We start from the raw sequence: 23,502 nt of genomic DNA, 5'->3' as shown, positions 1-23,502 counted from the left end.
TTGGTAATGTAACAAATTCAAAAAGATCATTCCTTCAAGCATGCAATTTAATGGCTCTCTTAAATCATTAAATCTCAATAGAAAATTAATGAAATAAAGCATCCAGTTTCATTTTGCAATTATAATTTGCAACCTTATATAATTAAGCCTTTTGCAAAATAGGCTTGAATTATAAACTGAGCATATGTTTGTATGAATCTTAACTGGGCAGAACTGCAAAGGTAACCAAAAAGAAAGGAATATTACAGGATCTGAGGACTTGAGATATGGAAGATTTACTATCCACAATTACCAATAAAGAACATAATTTGCATAGGGAAAAGTCCACTATTTCATCCATCAGTGCTTCACCTTATTTTGCATCTCAGACTTGTTTTGTGTCACCAAGCCAGAGGCTAAATATATTTAATATGCATGCTATTGCCATGTTGACATGGAACTAAGCAGCCCTGAAATGTCTCTCTTGCTATTTTGTGGAAAACATAACCATAGCTGGAAATTAAGGAAAAGTATCAAAGGCCGCAGGACTAATAAGCAAACACTACATAGATGAATATTTAAACAAATAAGGTTTATGTAATTTGGAATGGATAATTTGTGGCTTGATTTTTATTCCAGACAATTATAATATTGCTAGAGTTGGGGAGAAACAACCAAGACTTGTGAGCTGGCAAACAAAAGAAACAAAAACTCTCATGTCCATTTATTAGAGGTGTACAGGCTACCCTGAAAAGATGCGAGTCCAGCCTGCTGTGCCCGGGGCTCAGAGGATACAACTGGTCAACACACCTTGTAGTAGGCAGCACCATGAAGATGGCTGCCTTCAGAGGATGGTACAGTGGCACCAGCACAAAACTTACACCCCACTACAGAGCTCCCATGAAAATAGTCTCCTTCAGCCCTCTAGTTTAGAGGTTTTTTCCTTTGTTAAGAAATCCTCATCCCTCAGCACACTGCTGCCTTTATTTTGATTGTATTTATCTGATCTTTGCACTGAAAAACCCACAACGTATTAAATCACTGCTTGGTTTTAATTCGATCTTTGGAAGAACCGCGACTTTCTGCACACGCATAGAAAGTAAACACAAGAATTTACAACTTAATAAATGTATCTGCTATTCAAGGATATCAGTACAGGGACCCTCCAGAAATTCTAGATGCCACATTCCCCTGCATACAACTCACTGTAGTACCAAATTTCAACAAGTAAACATGGTGCATCCTTTTCCAGGGATAAACCACATAAGAGCAGGGCATCCCTTGTAACCTATGCAAAGTCATAAAGGTATTTGAGCATCAGACTCTTGCTCTCACTCTCCTCCATCCTCCAGCTGTAGAATGAGAAAAGCATCTACACCCCTCACAGACATCTTAGGAAGGTAAGAGAATGCAGTGCTTGGATGCTGTGCTGTTAAGGCTACAAAAGAAGAGAAAGAGGGAGGGGAAAACTTCAGGCATTACAGACCCCATTTGACCAAATGGCTGGAAAATACTTGAGATGGTGCCATTAGAAGCACTAGCTTTATATTCAATCTGCCTGGAGTTACTGCAGCTGGCATCAGTGGGAAATGAGCACCAGGCACAGCTACTGCCTAACCAGAGAGCAAATGCAGCAGAAATAAATGCTGTGATGGACCAAGAGGGCCCAGGGCTTGATTCCAGTTCCTAAAGTTTGTGTGTGTTTGTAGACCCATTTTTAATTGCTTTGTCCCATCAGGGAAAACAAGCATCTGAGCTGATGGTCTTTGTTCTGTAAGCTATGAAGTGCTAAGAGAATATAAGTATTATCATTGCTATTTATTTTACCCTTTGGTGTTTTGCCTCTCTCCTGATTGGTTTGTGATGACTAATGTCAAAACTCTCTTCCATTATCTCTCTTGGGCAAAGAGATATGACATTTAGCATTGTGCACCACAGGCCATCCTCTCTCTTCCTAACATTAAGATCACTTACATAGCAAGAAGAAATCGTAACAATAGATGTATCTTTTATTCACAGATAAAAACTGAAGCAAGCTGTTATAATACATATTTGTACAAAGGACTTGAAAAAACCATAAAAAGGAAGATGATCAGAAAATATGATTCATTATGAAATGTGGTATTACATACACTATTAAACCTTTTCAAAAGTATTTGTTTGGCAACAATTTATCAATAGTTCCCACACTTAAGTGGCCTCCTTCAAAAAAGCACAAATCTCATGCAGCATGTATAAACTTGATCCTGAGGGTTTGCCTTCCTTAGAAAAACTGTAAAAAGATATACTATTTGTCTTAAAAGTTCAAAATGCAAATGCTATATTTATAGTCAAAACTATATAAAAATATGGACCTAACTTAACATTTACAAAAACTTTGTTTCCTTTTTTTTGTTTGTTTTATGGTTTTGGTAATAAACATAATTCTCAATTCCTGCAGTCAAAGAGGAAAAAAGAAAACCAAAACAAACCACAGTGCCCTTTGTAGACATCCTCACCTTAAGTTAACGACTCCAAAAAGACCAGGTCTGTGATAAGTGAGGTTAGTAACCAAAAAAGTAGGTAAGCAGTTAATATATATCTATATATGTATATATAAAATGGAAAACAAACATTTATTTTGATCTGAAAAAGTAATAATACAAAACCTGAAGGTAAAACAATCATCTCAAAATGCCATAATACACCTTTTCAATAGATAAATGTTCATAAAAATATCTTGAACCCTAACCAAGAAAACAATTATAATACAATTTTAATTCTGCTACATAAAACAGCTTTTCTATGAAACAAGAAGGCAAGTTCAGGTATGAAAACATAATTTACTTATTGCTTTTGCTACAATGCTGTTTTTTTTATTTTTTACATATAGTCATAAATACACTATACAGTATAAAATATTTCGTAGGAATACATTTTGTGGTCTGCTTAGGTTTGCTGGCTTTAATTCTAGCACCAAATACAAAAATGAAAATCAAATGATCTTTAAAGGCACTTCCATTGTATGTTTGTTTTTTAACGTCTTGGTTTGTACTAAATTTCTTGGCTTCCATCTGGCAGAAGCAGTACTTGTTCCTACTTTTATCTTTGTACAGTTCAGGTCACGTTGAGGCACCAAATGATTTATGAACATTCCCATCCCCTCATCTGTTTCTTTCTCCTACAACATTCATTGTTGCTTTTTAGTCTTCACCTTTCCTCCTTCACCTTCCAGCGACTTCATCTCTTTACTTCATGTCGGACAATCCAGCTTCACTTCCTTCAGTCCCTTAAAAAACCTCTCTTCAAACTTCCACTTCCCTTACTCCATCTTGTACATCTGTTATTCCAATATCAAAACACGTCACTATCATGATGTGTGACTTGCAAAGATTAACACACTGCTCCAGTTCCTCTGTCACTTGTTCCAGTGCCTCCAGGTATTCCTGTGACTCCTTATCAAGATCAGGATCCACTTCAACTGTCAGACAAAAAATAAATAAAATATGTAAGATAAACATCTCACAGCAAAACAGTATTCTATCACAAGGGAGAAAATCATGTAGAGGACTATCTTACGTCTCTTCAACTAAGAAATTTTTTCACTGTGTTCAGCAGATGCAAACCTCTACCTTGAGGCTCCATTTAAGCACAGCACTCAATCTGTGAGCAAATCTCATGCCTCAGTTTCCCAACCATAAAATGGATTTGGAAACATCTTTTCCTTCTTTGGAAAGAAGGATAACGAAAGATTATATAAATATTAACAAGAATCACAGTGAGTTTCCACTGTATTTTTTTTTTAGCTCTTCCATTTCTGATACTATCCAGCACTGAAAAAAAAAAATCTGTATCACAGAAATGCTAATGGGGTCACAGAGTACTTTAGAGTTCATTTCAGCAGAGTATCTTAGCAACTGCTTATCTTTGTCAGTGGGACTGCTCACATGCTGAAAAATTGTTACATGCTGATCATACTACTATTTTGCTAAGACTTACAGTCTTCTTTCCACTTATTTGGATCCATCATCAACCTGCACTTTGTCTCCTCCAGCTCTTCCTTCAAAAACTCATGCTTTGCCTTTACTTCTCTGATTCGCTGCTGGCGCCTCTCTAGTATCTTCAGCTTGGTATGGAAATACATCAGACCCTTTTAAAACACAGAAAAAACATTTCATGAATTTGCCTGTTATGAGCTGACCTCCAACAGCTGGACACAAATTGCTCCCAGCTCACTACTTATGACTTAGGAGGCAAGGGTTTTTGTTGTTGTTGAAGTTGGTTTTCGGTGGCGGTGGTATTTGTTTTTTAATTTGGAGTGTAAATTAATGGCCTCCAATCTAGAGGAACAGCATACTACATCACTAGAGCATTTGTTGCACTTCTCTGAATTAGTAAACATCTCCAATACATTTTGAGATTACTAAAGTTTGTAGAGGAATTTTTTCCAGTAGTGCAAATGATAAACAAAGCCTAATAATAATGTGTCATATTTAATCCTAAAACATATGAATTCTTATTTTCTTAAAAGTATTCCTACCTTCTCAACATCCTGGAAAGGCTATTATGAAAGAAATGGGAAAAAGGCATCAGAAGAATATAGAAATTCTTGTCTCCAAAATAGAATTAGCTGGTGTTTCCCAATTACAAACAAACCATACTCAGTGTATCCCTGACTTAACAGAATCCCGTCATTTACATAAAGAGTTAATGACCCTACAGTTGAGAAAGGCTGTAAGGTTTCATCAACTAGGGTAAGATTATAAAGTCTTCTCATAATATATTCATCGGTAACTTCCATTTACACCATCAGTCATGTTAAACACAATTAATTTTAGACAGTAATCATTTTGATTTTCTGTGTTAAGGGTACCCCAACATATGAATTGTAAAATTAATAATTATAGTGCTTTAATTGCAATCAATTTCCTGAACACCATTCCAGCATTCAAGTAAGGATTCTGCCTGTATACTGTAATTTGTCTACAGTTGTTGTAAAATATGTGCTGACCTCAGTTTCCTCTTGTCTGTGTTGCTGTAATCGTTCCACATCATCAATCTCATAAACTTTAATTTCAAATGGCTCTTTTAAAGTGCCTGGCAAAGGTGGTAGGTCAACCCATTGGCCAGTGACACTGGGTTTTCTTCCTAGTGAGGCAGCATCTGGCAATGGAGCAGGAATCAGTCTACGACGCTGGAGACCTAAAACACAAAAGACAAGTGTTCATCAGACTCTAGGAGGACTAACAGACTGTAGAACATTACTGCAGCAAATTAAAGATCTAGGTTCTCCAGAAACTTAGAAGAAATGCTTTTCTTGCTCTTCTCCTTTTAGTAAAGTACCCTCAGGCTGCTGACTTGGTTACTGTCTTGGCAAAATATTTTCCTATTGGTTTACCGATGGGAGTAAGAGCAGTTCCTCTTCCCAAAGCAGATGACTGAGCCCCAGTTGTTTATTCTCTCCTTGCAAAAATATTTTCCTGGGTTAATTTATCTTTGGTGAGCTATTATGGTACTCATTACCTTGCAATGGAAATGTGATTGTGAGTAATTTCAGACCAATACTGATAATGACAGACAAGTCAGAAAATATCCTGCTCCTCCAGTTTAAGCCGAGAAAGACTATCTAAGATCCCCTTCATTGCATTACTTCTTTGCAAAGAGCCAACAGCTCTCTCCAGAACTACCACCAATACCCTTAAGGAGCTAAATACCAGCAGTTTTCAATGACACCGTGGAATTAGGAGGTCTTTGGCACTTCAGAAGGCAGCAACCAACCGAGCTGCAATTTGAGTCACCTCCGATGTCCAGGCCTATCACTGACTATTTGCACTAACACTCAGAAGGTCAGAGCATGAGAAACCTCACCGATTCCTTTTTTTTCCCCAAATGAGCAGCAAACCATTACATTGATACAATTGCCAAGACTTACGTTTCCTACAGCAGAAGCTGACTTGTGTCCTTCAAAAATACCGTTACTTTTGTATACGAGAGCTGGCACTTTTTTTTCCAACATTTTTTATGCTAATGTCTCTCTCTTCGTTCTCTCAAAGATTGACGACTACACTACATACATTGAGGATGAGTACACACACACGGGGCTGCTCAGACAATGTTAACAAGCCTGCTGTCCAATCCCTAGGCAAACAGGAGGACTGAAGGCCACCAGAAACAAACTTAAATGTCACATGTTAGCAGGAAGTATAAACAGCTTTAATTGAAAACCAGCTCAGAGGTAAGGAGTCTTATTACTTCTGGTCATCTTGCCAAAGGGAGCATATCCAACAGACAAGACACTGTTGCTCAGAGGAAAGTGCTCCCAAGGTAAATACTGGGCCTGAGACCTCTGCAGGAAAGTAAAATTCATATTAAGGCCATCAAGTAAGCCCTGCCACAAGCTTCCGGAGAAAATGGAGACAGAAGTCCTGCAGGCAGCCCTAAGAACAATGCACCTCCACAGATACTTGAAGAGTTATCTGGTTTACATAGTCTTAAGAAAAATATCCCTTATTCTTCATTACATCCTTGTTAACTTCTAAGTAACAACAATCGTAAAGGGAATATTTGGAAAGGGTAAGACTTGATTCTACTTCTACAACACCTGTTCATCATTCTCACGACCCAACTTATTTAGCTTGAATCACCGCTATTTGCCTGCTGAAATCACCCACTGTAGCTCTGATCTTGGAACTACATTGGTAAGAGCAGGATTCTGTCTGAAAAGAACATTGAACAGATGCGGTAAGACTTATACACTAAACAGACAAACTTAAAGTCCTTCCACTGAACCAGCCAAAGTCCAAAGTTGATGTTGTTTCTGCAAAGATGAAGTTCAAGGATAAGGGAACAAGGTATCCAGCAACATCCAAGGGAGTAGAATCTCTCCACAGGATGGGTTTCCCTTCCATAGCTTCCTTATATGCAGAGACTGCACAGCTAAAACACAGTTTGGAGCAATGTAAGCAACATCAAGAATCTCTAACACTTGGCAAAGATTACAATATATTTTAGGCCAATAATGGGTCTGCATCAAACATTTCTTCTAAGAAATATTTCACAAAGTACCTAGAAATCTTTTTTCATGTATAAAATACATTATGGTCTCAAAGTCTAAAGCATTCCACAAAAGTAATACATAATTTACTGATATAGAGTAATTTCAATCGGAAAAAGAAATAGTTTGTCATTTTTAAAGACCTTATAAGCATTTCCTGAGGCAAAAACAAATAGAAATCCATCAGTGGGTAATGCCTTCTCAATATGTGCACAAATTTTACAGCTGTTAATATTGATTTGTAGGAAAGGTTTAAGAGGTTGATATGCTATGGAAAGAGAACTGCAGCAAAATGCTGCACTAAGTTTCCAAACTGATTTATCACCTGCTGAAGCAACTCAGTTGCTTTGACCAGAAAGCACCCTAAGATCTACGTCAGTTTAACTCACTTGGGCTGGATTTTTTCTGGTTTCTGAGCCAGAATTGAGCATTATGGATGTCTACAAGGACTGCAATAATTATCCTTTTCCAACCAAAAACTCAAATTCAGTGCATTGCTGGTATCAAATCCTACTATATTTCTACCAGTCAGTATGCTTAGGGTGCTGAATGAGGCTGCTGGTCATTAGCTACACAGCACCGATTGTTACCAATTCTTTACGACACTACAGGACTCCGAGCTAGATCAATAAAAATGAGTACTGTAACAGCAGTCATACAACCCTGATTCTGAATCTGGCTACCACCAGCTTACATGAAGGGGGGCACTTACATGTGCACCACTTGCGAAAGCAACAAGGAAAGGCACCAGAGAGCAGAGAAAAGGACCTGGCACTTGTACGCCCACCTTTGCACGGTGCAGTCAGAGGCATCTGCCTTGGCACAGTATGTGAGCAGGAGCCTCTTCTGAACCAATCCCCCCATCAGTTTGCTATTGTTTACAGAATCTACACGTGCACTCTAAAATTACATTATAAAACCACTACTACAGAGCAACACTATAATTTTGCGATTAGCTGGTAGCAGTAACGTAGGATTTGCTTGCATCTTGCATATGCACCCTTCTGGTCTGCCCCCAAGTCCTACCTTTGGATAACCTAACGTGCATCCAGCAATACTCATTAATTCACAAGCGCTATTCTCCCCTCCAGGCGTATTCCCTTGTTTCCAAATGGGAGCCCCAGCCCACCTCACTGAAATTTTTCTCACCAACTCCCAGCGGCAGAGCTCCTCCTCTCCTCACTGCCCTTCTCTCCCCATTCTCCCCCAGCCTGCACAAGAATTTCTCACTTGATCCTCACAAAAGCTATCAGCACCCTCATCCAATCCAGCCGTACACCCCCCTAATCTGGGCCGTCCTGGTGCCGTGCTCGCCACCAACCCCGCTGAGGAAGGCACATCCCCTGTCTGCTGACGGCCATCTGCTGCCTCCTCCCTCACAGGGAGGCTGCCGTCGCCCCGGGGCACACAGCACCTCTCCTGCCCTCTCCGCCACAGCACCTGTGTCACACCTGCAGCTTTGAAGTGAAATAAATGACAAGTAGCTGCTGTCACAGCGATACAAGCACACAAGTGCATGCAGGCAGACCTGGCTTTGAGCTCCCCCCAAACCACCTCTCCCTCTCAGCTGGAGGTGCTGTGAAAATCCCCCATCCTGAGGGACTCAGCAGCACACTAGCGGCCACCTGGCTGCCCTCCCCTTCCTTCCTTACCTGTTGATCGTTTCTTGGGAGACTTGAGGCTCCTCATCCGGCCCGGTGACGACATCCCACTTTCACTCATGGAGTCATGCGCCGAGGAGGCACTGCCCGTGGCCTCGCTGTCCCGAATCATGCTCTCATAGCCGCTGCTGCCACCGCTGTGGTAAAAGAGAGCCGTCCTCCCCATGGCTGGCGGCAGCTCCCCGCTTAGGACGCTGCTGTTGTCACTACCATGCCCGCTGCTGTACCGCTGAGGCCGCCGGGGTGCCGTTATCTTGCTGTAGGGAGACGGCAGCACCGGGACCTGCGACTTCTCATCACTGAGGTTAATGCCGCTATCATTGCCGCTGTCAGAGTCAGTGGAGCCTCGGAAGTGGCCCACCTTGACAGAGCCGCCTGACACCAGCTCGTTCACACGGCTGTTGGCCGCCCTCATGGCCTGCTTGGTCCCCATGATGGTCCCTCGGCCGGGTTTGCCGCTGACAGGCTGCACGGAGCGGGGGGCCGCCTTCCCACTAGGGGCCACGCCAGAGCCCTTCCCCACGGGCTGCGCCAGGGACTTCACGGAGGAGCTGAGGGACTTTGACCCACTGGCAGAGAGGCCCCGGTTTTTATTTCCGCTGGCTTGGACCTTCTGGTTAGCTGTGGGTTTTGCCTGGCTGTTTTTTCCAGGTGCAGGGGCGGTGAAGGGTGGTGGTAAAGCCACACCAGAGGCAACAGGGGGGACGCCCAGCCTAGGGACAGAGCGTCCTGTCCGGCTGTTTCCGGGGTTCCCATTTTCCCTCGCCACATTTGCTTTGGATCCGACTGATGTCAGGCTGTCACACCTCTCCAGGGACATGTGGCTTCCATAGCGGTGCACGGCTTCACTCTTTGACGCCTTCGCCTTCAAGCTTGATGTCATCTTAGGCAAAGAGTGGTCACCCTTCAGGTTCATTCTACTGCTGGCACTTTCACTGAAGTAAGACCCAGCTTTCAAACGCAAATCCATTTCATCCTCAGCCTTTGGTGTGGCAGCTCTGGCAAAGTCCAAGCTGGTGGCTTTTCCCCCACCATTTCCCAGAGCGACAGGTTTCTGCTCCAGGCTCGATTTGCGTACGGGAGGTGTTGGAGGTGTTGGCCCACCTGGCCTGGGCAACAAGCTTGACTTCTGTGGCACACTCTTCTTTCCCAGTGAAGATTTCAAGCTGCCAGTGGCCATGGGAGCATCCGAATTCCCTCGGGTGATGGCCTCCGACAAACTACTGTTAGCATGCGATACTGGCATCACTCCCAGTGTGGTGGCTCCTCTCTTCAGCTGTGGCATCTTCATCACAGCTTCTGACTTCTTTGCAGCTCCGCTGGAGGATTTGCAGGCCATTTCACAACCATCTACAACCCTCTGCGAACAGGTGAGCATAGTCTGTGACTTCGTTGGCCCAGATGCTGCACCAAAATACTGGGCAGCTTTTCCTGGCTGCTTCTCAGTACCAAATGTGTGAGATTTTGGAGACAGCAACGCATCTGCAGGTTTCGTTTCCAGCTGATTATCTGTGCGCAACAGCCAGGGATCTTCAAATATGCAATGTGGATTCTGCAGCTCTTTATAGCTAAGGACAGTATTATTGTGGATTGGAGACGAGGTAGTTTTTGTTTTCCTAGGAAGACTAGAATGTATTGTTTCTATTACAGGTGTATCGCGAGAATTACCACATTTTATTTTTACAGGCTGATCAGTGACACAAAAAGCACTTTTAATCTGAGATGCTTTGGTAGTTTCAGAGGTTTGCGGGCTTTTGCCAAAGCCTGAGGACAGCTTGCTAGAATTCATGCTCTCACTGTCCAGTTCAGAGAAGCAAAATCCACTATCATTCAGAGCGCTTTTTAGGGGGACGGATGAATTGGGTGAATCCAAATTGAATGGTTCCTCAGACTTGTTACAGCTGTAAGATGACTGAGCAACAAAACTGTCACTAGACTGGGCTCCATCACTTTCAATTGTACAGATGCTGACTTCACTGAGCCATGAACTGATGGAGGAACGTCTGCTGCTGGTAAAGGGATCCTTAGCAAAGGGCACAACAATATCAATATTTACACCAGTAGAAGTTTCCTGTGAGGTATAAGCATCAAACTCATCGTTTATGCTGCTGATAATACTAACTGGCCTCGAACCTGATGCGAGAGCCTGAAGGGAGCAGTCACTGTTAAAGCTAATGATACTTGAAGGTCTTCCGTTATCCATAATCCCGCTGATGGACAGTTCTTCCACCACAGTGAAAACAAGTTCATCCTCTCCATTCAGCTCAACGGGCTGCTGCAAAGTCACCGTGGTGGTTAGTATATCCCGATCAAAACATTTACCTCTGAACGCTGACCGGAAGCTGTGTACCTCTATAGCACCTGACTGATTCTGGGCATTACTACCAACCAGAAATGTGCTTCCTTGGGGGTTCTGCTCAGGTTTGTTTGCCATCTGCTTGCTCATTCCCACAGGAGGAGTGCGAACTGCACTGCTATTGTCCAGCTCCAAACTCTGAGCACTGGGGCCTGGCACCTGCTCTTTCTGCTGTGGAGGTGGGGGTGCTGGGCTTGGCAAGGGTCTCTTCGCATACAAGGACTTTTCTTTAGTGACGCAGCCAGCTGTAGCTTTATTCTGCTCCAAATTCTTTGAAGGGCTACACCTTGAGGACTGCAGGGAATCAGTGATTGTCTCTCTCTCTCCCTCCAGTACTGTTATTTTGCTGTCAGCTCTGCTCTGTGGCTTGGAAAGCTCTGTTTTCAAGTGAGGTGTGTTCTTCTCATGACAATTACCATTGCCACCCTTTGGTGCAACAGTCTGGAAAGGAAGGTTATGTCCTTTTTTTGGAGATGCAGTTTCTTGTGGAACTGGTTTCTTAAATCCTCCAGAAGGAGGAGATATTTTTTCCTTTATCAGTTTAGACTGTGCATTTTCTGTACCTCCAGGCAATGGATTACAATTGGACGCAACAGAGATTTCTCCACAAGCAAATCTGATGGGTTCCTCACTTCCATCAATGCACTCTAACCTTTCTTGCAGTTCAGCAAAAGTGTTGCATTTAAAATGGTCCTTGTCAGAACTCCTACCAGTAGCAGAATTGTCTTTACTTCTCTTCTTGTTCAGGGATGGGATTATGGGAACAAACTCCGGAGGACCTTCATTATCTGTCAATTCCCTGTCAGACAAAGCGGCACCATTGGGACCAACGTAGATGACAGTATCACAAGACTGTTCACTGCTAGAAGAATAATCAGGATCACTAGATATACTCAGGACAGGAAGGTCAGGGTCAAGGGCAACCGTTCGTGGGTGGAATGGTCGCAGATGGGGAGGTCTTCTGACATGTCCTTCTTCACATGAGCTCTCTCCTCCAGATGAGCTGGATGCATACTGCAAATGATCAAAAAGGGAAAAATTATTCACGTGAATTGATATATAGGTATACATAAATGCACTTTATTGATAAAAAGGTAGGTTTTCTATATAGTCTGTGCTCTGTGTACGATTACAATTACATCTAGAGGAAAAATATTACTGTGTGAATTAAAGTAACAAGGTCATGCTACATAGATTTTACTGAATTAGGAGGAATCTATCACAGCTTTTCAGATAGTTTACATTAAATATTATATGTTGTCTTTCTCCTCAACAGTTTTCCATTTCTTCTTGTTTTTTTAATTAACACAAATTGAAGCTTTTGAGATAGTTTCGCATACAAGCAAAGAAAGAATACATTTGGAACAAAAAGAAAGGGAATTTCAGGATTAAGAATTGAGGGTGGGATGATGGCTTGGTGCCAAGTCATTTGTCAGTTCCTCTCCTGAGCTTTCATGCATTTTGTATTATTTCTTACCGCCAAGAAATCCCACGTTCCCCCACCGAGAGGCTAGAAAAACTTATTTTCAAATGAATTAATTGCAGCTTGTTTGTGCACCAACCTTGGATTTCTTCTTTCTCATTCGGTGGATTCGTGATGCAAGCTGAATGGTGGTGAGAGTTTCTGCATAATTGACTGGGGAGTCAGAAATATGCGCAATCATAGTAGTTCTGCAGTTGATGTTCCCAAGTGATTCCCTCAACAACATTGTCAACTTGTTGTCCCTGTGTAACAATTGAGAAAATTAGGATGGTTTAAAGAAAAAACAAATTTTTTTGCAGATTTTTACACCACAAGTTGTGCTTTCATTCTCATAGGATATATGCAACTATGGTACACGTCAATAAGAAATTTCTCTTATTATTTGACCATACTTAAAAATGTGTCTAAACACACACATACAAAGATAACAAGCATTTTGACAATTTATTTGCCTGTGTATTTGTAGCGTAAGTCATTTTATTTGTTATTTGAGACAACTGTAAAACGATTGATAACTAGTTTAGTTATTTCAGGTCTATCTCATACTACCCAAGCAGCTCATGATTGCTTTATTTTTACCTGAGCAGACTTTGCATCTGAATATCTAAGCTCTGTAAGCTACATGCTAATAATTTTGATAAGAAAAAAAAAGTCAACAGAAACAGTATGAAAATCCTAAACAAATAACATTAGATATCAGAAACATATTATCAGTGCCATCTTAACTAATCTAGTTTCCATTCTGCCTGCAGTGCTCTGCTCTGACATCACAAATGGGAAGCTAAATTTCTCTCTGAAGATTTTCTTGATGATGCAATCATCAGCTATGGAAAGCAAAGCTGACAGAATAGGTGACATTTTGTCCTCCATGGATCCCCAACACATGTACCCAAGGCTCCCTGGAGGCTGCTTCCATCACAACTCCGAGCTGGCTCAATATGTGGGAACTACCATCAAGTCTATGCTCACCAAATTACAGTAGGTGACAAAGTTGAAGATCTGTCCTTCCCTATTCTAACACATCCAACCCGTACTCCATCCACAAATGTAGCAACTAGCCTGAGGAAGTTATCTACTTTCTGTTTAATACAGAAAGAAAGAACACCTGTTTGAGATGCAACACTAGATAAATAAGTGAAATGACATGATTGATAATGAAGGAACGATGTTATAAAGACAAGTAGCAATTAAATTTAAGGACAGAAGGCCAACTTCTGGTAGGGATGTTTACATTGTGGATCTTGTCTTTGGGCTGGGCTCTTGACTGATGCATTTAACATAACATTATTTTCAAGTACACTCAACAAAGCAATATGCATAAATGTTCACTTCTGCTAAACTGTGCAACATGGTGCTCATCTTTTTTTCTGAATTTCAATATAATTTCTAAATTTGGTAAAAGGAGACAAAATTCTATGAAATTTTGATGGAAGTGTTTACTATTCCTGTCCAGCTGGCTGAGACAGGTCTAAATCCAAGACCCAGGAAACAGACGACAGAAAAAAAATTCACCATTTTTCCCTGCATTTTTCAACAATCAAACCATCTTAACCATTCACCCAAATTTAATATATGACAAAAACCATACAAGTTTTTGGTCACTTAAGTAAGAATTTCATGTTACTATGTGACCTCTAAGCATTCTGTGTATGTATACACACACACACACAGAGGTAGATAAATAGATATATCTGCAATACGTAAGCGACCTTAGAAGACAGATCTCTCTCTGACAAAACTTCCTTTAATTTCATCTTAGGTAAAGAGTGATTTGCTGATGCAATGCAATTCATTGTTAAGGTAACACCAGCCACAAATTTACGCTAATACATGCAATAATTCACTTACTTATATGGCACATGCTTAGCACCATTAATTAAGGCCAAAATTACATTGCCCAGGGCAGAGAGAGACAAACACAGAGAGCCTCCTCCATCTCGGCTCTTGCTCAGCACTTTTTCACAGCTTCCTAGATCAATGAGATGCAAACGGCTGCGTCCTCCAGACACTAAAACAAAAAGGGGAAAACCAGTTGTACATCATGTGTTTGCATGAGCTCAAGCCAGACTGGGTATTCAAAACATATTCAAATGAAGAAAATAATGAATACAGCACAGGATAATGATAACATTAAATATTAATAGTGAGGAAACCAGGTATTAGCTACAGCTACTGAAGTTATAGGTAGACTGGCTTAAGGGTTCATTTCACTTTTTCTTTCTAAGCTTATTGCAAATTATTGTTAAATCAATCCAAACTGAAGTAATTTAAAAATAAAGAACATGGTGAGAAGATTCATACTTCCTCCTTTGCCACTCTTCTCCATGCGATACTGGTATATGTGAAGAGTAAAGAGCATGTGTGAATTTCTCCTATCTTCTTCGTCACATTCAGGTTTGCTGGTACTTCTGGCAGCAAGTGCAGCATCAAGGAAAAATGCAGCTTTCTCTGCTGTCGGGGCCCTTAGCTCACTTTGGTTTTGAAGCTGGAACATAAACAAGAGAATAACTAATTTGCACAGGAGCTTTTTTTTTCCCCTCTGAAGTGGATAAATCTCTTGAGAACTTAAACAAAACAAATATTTACACCATGGGAGCAGGGCTTATAGATTAAAACCAAAAATTTGTTTTTACTGTCTTAAAAATTTTCATAATTGTTGTCAGATAAAAAGAAATAGAAAGTTTACGGAAGTCCTACTCAGAGAATTTATGCTGTGATATCCATTATACCTGTGTTCCGCATATTGGATCTTCTCTCAGATAAACTCCGGGAGACTGGCCATCCTGAAGGCTGCCACTGGCTACTTCAGCTAACAAATCCTTAAGGTTTTCATCTTTGCCACTGATCTCCACAGCAGATACTCTAATAGAGAAACGTGTCCCAGTTTTTTCTTTACGTTCATTGATTAATTTGAAGAGCCAAGAAATTGCACAGGGGATGATACCAAGGCTTTGTGTGGAACTATCTTTCCCAATCATGGTAAAAGACTTTCCTAGAATGAAAAGACAAATGTAAACTTAATTCACCATTCTTGTACAAGACACTTTTTCTTCGTATTACTACTGGCACATTATATGCAATGCCATGTGCCACACAGATAATGGGAAATAATGTGCAAAAATGCAAAGTATTTAATTATTAATCCATTACTATTTATTCAATTATTTTTGCCATTTTGTAACTCAGACCCACAGCAAATTAAATTTTAAAAACATCTCTGATCTTTTGATTTTCATCACAATGCACCTATATATAAACTCGCTCTTGAATAAGCTAATCTGATGTTACATTTTACCTTTTCAAATTAAAACTTACAATCCCAGTGTAGAAATAAACCATGATAAGTTTGCAAAGCTAATTAAAAAGAAATTCTAATCTATTCATATACTCCAGGTTTATTGTTCCAGGAGCTGACAGCATGTAATTACCAGACTGACATAGTAATTAACTGTAACGAATTTGGGAGCTCACCAAGCTTGACATGACCAAAGCAAAATATGCAACCATCTGCACCATTCACAACAGACTGGATTACTTCTGCTACTGTTCCAGAGCATACCTCAGCCTGAAAGAAAGATTAGAGACAAATAAGTAAAAGCATATACTATGGTTTTTTTTGTTTGCCTTTTTTTTTTTTTTTTTAAGTCTTCTTCTGTATGAAATGAATGGCTCAATATTTTTGAGCCACATTATTCTCCTTATTTTTATGTCATCAGTCCTATTATTTTAGTAACTATACTATCTTAAAAAAAATAATAAGATCTGCTACTACAGCCTGAAATAGTTTTCAATTCTATTAAACCAATTCTCTTGGAATATTGATTCTATGACTAACATAGCAAACTGAATGCTATCCAACCAGGCTTCCTGCTGGTATAATAGCTTAGCCAAGGCTATTCAGCAATAGTAGCAACTCCACTGAAATTAAGCTACTCAACAGTGCTCACAGGAATTAAAAAGACATTCATACTGGAGAAAATACATTAAGATCCCTGAATAAGATTTCATAGCACCATGTTTTCCTTTTCCAGGGGAAACAGCATTATCAATAAAGAAAACTTGCTGAAATACTTGAGTGTACCAAAACCAGTTTATCCACATCAGTGAAGGTCTCAAATATACAATATGATGATCTATTAGGTATGGCAACTGTGTGGGGCAGTGCTGTGTGTGTGGTGTGTGTTAAATATGTAACTACAGTGAAATGATAAGGCTCTGTTTGCAGGTGCACAGCAGTGAGCTTGCCTTGAGCAATGACGCTTGCATAAAAGTGGCTGGGCTGGCCAACACTACCCAGAAACACCACAAACAGGCCACCCAAAAGGTCCACCACGAGCACCTCAAAGAGCCTAGCCCAAACCAGGCGTCAGCAATCCGGAAGGCTGGTGCCAAAACCAACACAGAAGGTGGCTGCAACTGGCCAGCCCACTTTGCAGCAGGGCTAGCAATGGGAGTTTTATCATCTGTAAGAAAAAGCCACTAAGTTTTAGGCTAATGTTGAAATCACTGTTGTGAGAGGCACATACCATCAGTACCACAATCAATATAAAATAATCAGTCAAAAACAGAGAATAAGCAACCTGGAAAAGGCAATGAAAATATAAAAGCTCCCTAACTACTTCGGTATAGCAGTAACACAGGGTTAGCTGTATCTCTTCTTCTAACAGCGGTGTTCAGCAGCTAATATTAAGCACGTGCTCCTTGCCCACTGAAGGCAGTGGAGAAGGACATTCTTCATGTCATCAAGTGGGTTAAAACCTAACTGGAGTGAAAAGTGAACTTCAAATTGGCTGTGTCTTTCACTAACACAAGAGAAAGGCAAGGAGATAAGTTAGTCAGTAAATCCATCTCCCCAGCTTTTATTCCTTAATTTTACATCTTGGCTAAACTGAAAATGTAAGAGTTTACCCACCTGTCTATTCATTACTGTGTTTTTTTCCATGCATTAAGGCAACTCATTTTAATATAAATCCTCAGAAAAAGATGGTACTCTTAAGGCAGAGGAAACACAGTGGCCGTAAGAATCATCAAATCATTTAGGTTGGAAAAGACCTCTAAGTTCATCAAATCCAATCATTAACCTAGCCAAGTCTAGCACTAAACCATGTCTCTAAGCACCGCATCTACACATCTTTTGAATACCTCCAGCAATGGTGACTGAACCACTTCCCTGGGCAGCCCGTTCCAATGCCTCACAACCTTTTCAGTGAAGAAATTCAGTGAAGACTCAGGAGGTTTATGCAAGTGATTTCAATACCTGTGAAGCATCCTGGGGGAAAACTGCATCAAAGGCAAACATCTTTGGAACAGCAACAACACCCCTCCTGTGACCTATGTTGGAAGGCCCGCTTGCCGCTGGATCATAAAGAGTGATTTGCTTTTTTCGTGGATCCACCTTTAGGAAGGACATGGATTCAGATGTTTCATGTGCTCCTTGAGAAGGACAAATTCTTACCATCACTTTCACCTGCAAAAGTTCATAAGAAATTGACAACTTTAGTTCCCAGCTAAACAGATGCAAAGCATTCCTCCCAAACCCGCTCCCCCTCCCAAGACATGATCATTTATAATATTTAGGCGTGTCAGGACAACCGTGGGACAAAATCAGAGCCAGATTTTCCAGACTGGTTTTCACCCTGGGGTCTGCACTGAATTAGCTTTTAAAGGTGCACTTTGTCCTCTTTGTTGACTCTGTTCCAATTTCAACATTTCTATTTCTAGATGTCTGATCAGCAGGTATAATCCACTGTAGGTGTAATACCATGCCTAAAGAAAAGGAAACTCTAGTCTCCTACCTTCCATGTACTTAATGTGACCAAAAGTACAAAATGATCAATTCCAAAATCCATGGGAATAACACAAAGCTGAGAGAGCTAGTGCATTCAAACTAAATCTGGAAACTTTCAATTCCTTTTTCATGTTCCCCTAATAAACAGGTGCCTCTCTTATAGCTTTCCCAGGCAGATGCATTTATGCTGTTATTGCTAGATAGTTTGGTGGTTAGTTGAAGATTTTATGGCAGTTTCAAAGAAGAGAAGGGAAAAAAAAAAAGCATTAAAAGGTCCAAAATCTTGAAAGGAAACTGCTCACAAAGTACGTTTTATTCCTACACATGGCATTTTAAGACATCATTTTTAGACAGCTCAGACATGTTGGCTGTGATTTCCCAAGCAGCTTATGAGAGCCAAGTGACCGGGTCTCACTCAAGTTCAGCAAAGGCTGCACACCTGCTTCTTTTAAGCTTCCTGGAAATCATATTCTTATTTTGAAAAAACATGAAATACTGCCTCACACCCACTTATGACCATTTATCCTTAATGAAATGCTCTCAGGTCAGAACCAGTGTGTTTTACACACCTGGCACTGCAGCAAATGACTATTACAGGAGCAGTGAATCACTCTGCCGATCGTCAATTCTGCACTGCCCAGCAGATCAAACTTAGAGGAAAGCAATGTTCAGCCAGAGTGACTCTCCCTGGCCAGTAAAAAAATGCTTCAAAAACATGCTGAACAACAGCATTAGGTCCTTATCTAACTACCACATGTTCTCCAACACCAGCGTTAAACGTAGTTTTGCTGGGTGAAGAGCCTCCATGGCTGTAATGCACCACAGGCAGCAGAGCTGGAGCAATTCACACTCTTCAGAGCACCCATCAGGATGTGCGTCTTCTGCAATGCAACTACTGACCCTAATGAAGTACAGTCCTCCTTTTACAGTGCTTGCTTCTGATTTGGAAGAGGAGCGACAGATAGCAACCCCCCCAAACTTCTGCAAATCCACCAGGTGAACCCACCAAATAGAGCACGCTGATCAGAGTTGCTGATCTAAGGCCAACCTCTAGCATGGAGGTGGATGTTGCATGGGGACGCTGGGTTGGAAAGCATACACTGCTAACAGAGACAGATTCTCCTGTTTTTGTAACTTGTTACTGCTAAATTTAACCTTAAATCTTCCAGAACAATTTATCACTATGTTCTGAGAATATTATTTCATTAGAATGGTGTCCATTTATTATGCTGTCACATTCTTTTTCTCTTTACAAAAAAATGCACTTTGCAGTCAGCACCTCCCCATCAGTCCTGCATCCAGAGAAATAATGGTAAAGAAAGAACCAAAGCTGAAAAATTGCTTCAGCGAAGCACAAGAGGGAAATGCAGTCCTCCCAGCATTGCAACAAACAAATACTGGAGCAGGCTGAGCCACCCTCTAAGACTGCCGTTCATATCAGACAAGACAAGAAGGTGATGGCATGCACACCTGCACCCAGAGGGTGCAAGTGAGATGTAGTGCCCAGACCAGGGTGATTCACAGCACCACACTGAACTGTCCCTGTCTTTATCAACTAGGGATGGTAGGTAACTTGAAGGTTTTCATTTAATTTCTCAGCTGTTCCATTTTTCCAGCTCCTCCTTTCTGGGGGGCTAAGTTGCATGCAGGCATCCCCTGCACAGTCACTAAGGAGCATGGCTGAGCACCATCACAGAAAGTATTTTCAGAAAATGGCTATAAAAGCTTTTCCCCAACATTTTTTCCAAACAAAGGGCTTAAGAAACAACTGACCCACCCAGTAAACACCGCAGGAGGCTCCACCAAAGGCAGCAGCAAATTCTTCCACCTACCAACTCAGGCAGTCCCCCCTTCTTTTCACTTTTATGCTGATATGAATATGAAAACATAGTCCCAGAAAATAATTGAACCTTAGAATAAATGAAACAGCTGCTTCAAAAGCAAAGTGCATCAGAGGTGACAGACTCAAGGCTGTTTCCCCATAAAAGCTCCACGAAGCCAGCTTTGTGTATTAGCCTGTTAGCTCAACCTTGACATGCTACCAAAGTGCTCAGAAAAATAACTGCCCTCAGGAAAAAAAAAGAAAGAAAAATAAATACATACATACAAATGCCCACTTCTGAGTCACTTGATTAAAATTAGTTTTAATATATATGCTATTTAAAAAAATAAATCCCTAAACAATCCTTTCTTTTCTCTCTTACACTTATTATTAGATTCTAGCAGCCAGAGCTTGGCTAAGAAGAAAATTGGTCTCCTCCTGACCTAAACAGCAAGTTTCTTCCATCAGTGTTACTCCTCCTAACAAAAAGGTGACTTTACCCCCAGAAAAACCTTGTGTGCCAAATCAGCTTTTTGAGACCCTCTCTCTGAAGCAGAAAGGTACTAAAATCTCTTCTCAAAGGGTATCAGATCCCAACTCTTAATGGGCCTCAAGGGTCATCTTCATTTTCACAGAGAAAATGAGCTTTCAAGACAAATGGGAGGGGGCAAGAAAAGAGCAGCTTGAGGGAGTTCCTCTTCTGGTGTTTTGTGTATAAATGCTGATTTGCAGAGTAGAAAAACAGATTTCAAATTTAGTTTCTTTGCCCTCTAAATCCATCTACAAGTGATGGCTTAATGTTTAAAGCTACCTATCAGAAATTGTAGGGTTATAATGTGTCACTCTTATTCACAATGCTGAGCTGCCGAGCTAGGCACTGACTTCACTCAGAAATGAACTAAAAATGCTCATGTAAGTACCAACAAGAATAAAGCTTACTCAAACCTATCGCTTTGCAAAAGCAGAAGCTAAAATGCAGGCAGATCCCACATGCAGGCACATGCTTCTCAATATGTAGAAGAAAGATTTGGTGTTATACATTTTTATTATTCTAGCCCTCCTTTGTTCCAGGAACAACCTTAATTGCCAGGTTTGTATTCAAAGCTCTGAAGTTCAACCCAGTACTTTTCTGTGTTGGGATAGGAGGAACACGGCACAAAAAGCTGAGTACTGTACAGCCAGCATGGTTCCTGCCTTAAGGATCAACTTAACTGCACCTTCTCCTGGGTCTCTTCATCAATTTTTAATACAAAAGGCATGCTCATTTGCAGAGACAGCAACTTGCAGTGCAGAAAATCACCCAGATACAAGGGTTTTTAGTGAGGGAAGGACTCAAGAAAACACATGAACCTGTAAATCTTAAAGTAACTTTGGCCCATGACTAGACAGCACAGTAGCAGTATCTGTACTGCACTCAAATTCTTTTATTCGCTTATGAAATGAATGACTAGAACTAAATGCAATAACATGAATTTCAGGCCCACTCAGAATTACATCCTCTGTGGGCAGTTACTCAGCAGTGTGGCCAGTTCTGGTGCTCAGCTCCAACAGCAGCAGTACCAGCTACTGGTAACACTTGTATGAAGTGAAGAAACCTTAAGAGAAGGAATTTAGAGGAGAACAAATGAAGAAAGGGAAAAGTAAGACATATCTGAAAGAAAACAAAGAGGAGACCTAGAAGGAATGTCAACAGGGGGACAGGGAGTTAAAAAAAAAAAAAAAAGCAAAGAAAAACAATACAAATAAGGTGATTCCAGAAAAGTAATCTCAGGATCAGGGCATCTCTGCCCTGACCACTATTTAGACTCTGTAAGGAGAGCTAAGATCCCAAATCCTTCCTGTGATGGGTATGACTCTTCCTGTTATAACTGCATTTTTAGTAACTCCTTGTAACTTTCTTTTCTGTATTTCTTCTTCAGTGTCACAGATAGATCTGAGTTAGAAAAAAGAATTACAGGGAAAAAGTTCATAAAGGATACAAGGATTTGTACATACATACTCAGAGACACTGAATACTGGATAAAGGCTCAGTTTTAATGAGCGTGTTGATAGGAAAAGAGGACAGGTTTGTATCAGTTCAATTTTTGCAAATAAAAATAAAAAACATTGTGGTACATGCACATTATTAACATTTTTCTCAGTGCCTGAAGACAACCTAAATCACACGATTCACTGAAGTATCTCAGTAATTAACTGACTCTAATCTTGGGAGTTTTGTACACTGGGGGGTTAACACTCAAATGAACTTTCCAAATTCATGTTTCCGCAGGAACCGGGAGGTCAGCAGAATTGCTGAAGGAAATCCTATTAAAATTAAAAGTGTTTGGAAAAGAAGATGGTAAACACATCCTGAATACGCTGATAAAATACAAAGAATTTAATAAATAAATATATGCGCATGGAATTTGGAAAAGCCCTGGAAATGGGTGGCATAAGGTCATAGGCCCACCCACCCAGCACAACAATGGGCGTAATTTAAACCAACACTGGCAAGGATGGAAGAAAGATTCATAGCAATCAAGGATTTTTTTTTCCCTTCTCTCTCTCTCTCTTTTTTTTTTTTTTTTTAAGTCTATCTGTCAACCTCCAGTGGAAGTTGGGAAAAGAAAGGTTATAAAAGCAAACACTTGCAAGCTAGAATTCACTTTCTCCAGCCATGTAAGGGCAAATCACATAAATGGATGCCGAAGCATAAAAACAAGTCATACCACTGTTTTATGCATGCATAAACAATGTTAGAGGAGACAAACTGGAAAAGGGTAGATTTCTGAAAAAAATAATTTGCAATCAGAGAGGCAAAAAAACCTTTATGTGAAGGACAATGGCTACGACTAAACTCCATATAGTTTTAGAAACACCTGATGAGGCCACCAGAGAATGACAGAACCACGCAGCACACTCAAATACTACTAATCTGTGGGAGTCCAGAGCCAAAACTCTACACCTTGACATCTTTGACCCTTTTTAAAGTCAAATATACATGCGCCTTTAACAATTCTGAACTAAACACTGACACTTCTCAGAAACTGAGGAACACACATCCTGGCTAATACAAACCCTTCCTCCTCTTAGAGGCCATTGCTACTGTTTACCCCATTTCACACCTAGGGGTTCCAAGGGGAGACCTTCTGCCCCATCCCCATGTGATGGTTGCTGTTCCCATGCTACGACCTCCTCCAGGAGCACTGGACACCCCTCTTTGTGCGGAGACTGGGGGACTTCCAGACCTTCCCCCACATGTTGAACCAGCTGGAGCTGAGGAGAGCAGGATGAGGGTGTGACAGCAGGACTGCTCAAGATAGTGCAAAGACATCAAGGATATGTCAATGTCAAAAAGCAGGTTTGGGAGAAGTAAGAGACAGACCAAAAAGCCGTGAAAA

General features: G+C 40.9%; 1 protein-coding gene across 5 annotated transcripts in view; it reads right to left on the bottom strand.

Moving 5' to 3' along the window:
- Positions 1-1,967: 1,967 nt before the first annotated feature.
- KIF26A (kinesin family member 26A) overlaps positions 1,968-23,502 on the bottom strand; it is a 98,405-nt gene continuing 76,870 nt past the window's right edge. For all 5 annotated transcript variants that reach the window (XM_083839432.1, XM_083839433.1, XM_083839434.1 and 2 more), the window contains 10 exons: positions 17,770-17,979; positions 15,984-16,077; positions 15,242-15,504; positions 14,814-14,997; positions 14,361-14,520; positions 12,592-12,754; positions 8,665-12,043; positions 4,970-5,160; positions 3,958-4,108; positions 1,968-3,439 (listed from right to left, as the gene is read on the bottom strand). In XM_083839432.1, coding sequence (XP_083695558.1) covers positions 3,264-3,439; positions 3,958-4,108; positions 4,970-5,160; positions 8,665-12,043; positions 12,592-12,754; positions 14,361-14,520; positions 14,814-14,997; positions 15,242-15,504; positions 15,984-16,077; positions 17,770-17,979 — 4,971 coding nt within the window. In that variant the 3' untranslated portion in view covers positions 1,968-3,263. The remainder of the gene's footprint in view (positions 3,440-3,957; positions 4,109-4,969; positions 5,161-8,664; positions 12,044-12,591; positions 12,755-14,360; positions 14,521-14,813; positions 14,998-15,241; positions 15,505-15,983; positions 16,078-17,769; positions 17,980-23,502) is intronic.

The sequence above is a fragment of the Anser anser genome (assembly GCF_964211835.1).
Source record: "Anser anser genome assembly, chromosome: 5".
In the NCBI taxonomy this organism is placed as follows: domain Eukaryota; kingdom Metazoa; phylum Chordata; class Aves; order Anseriformes; family Anatidae; genus Anser; species Anser anser.
This window is presented reverse-complemented; position numbering and strand designations above follow the sequence as displayed.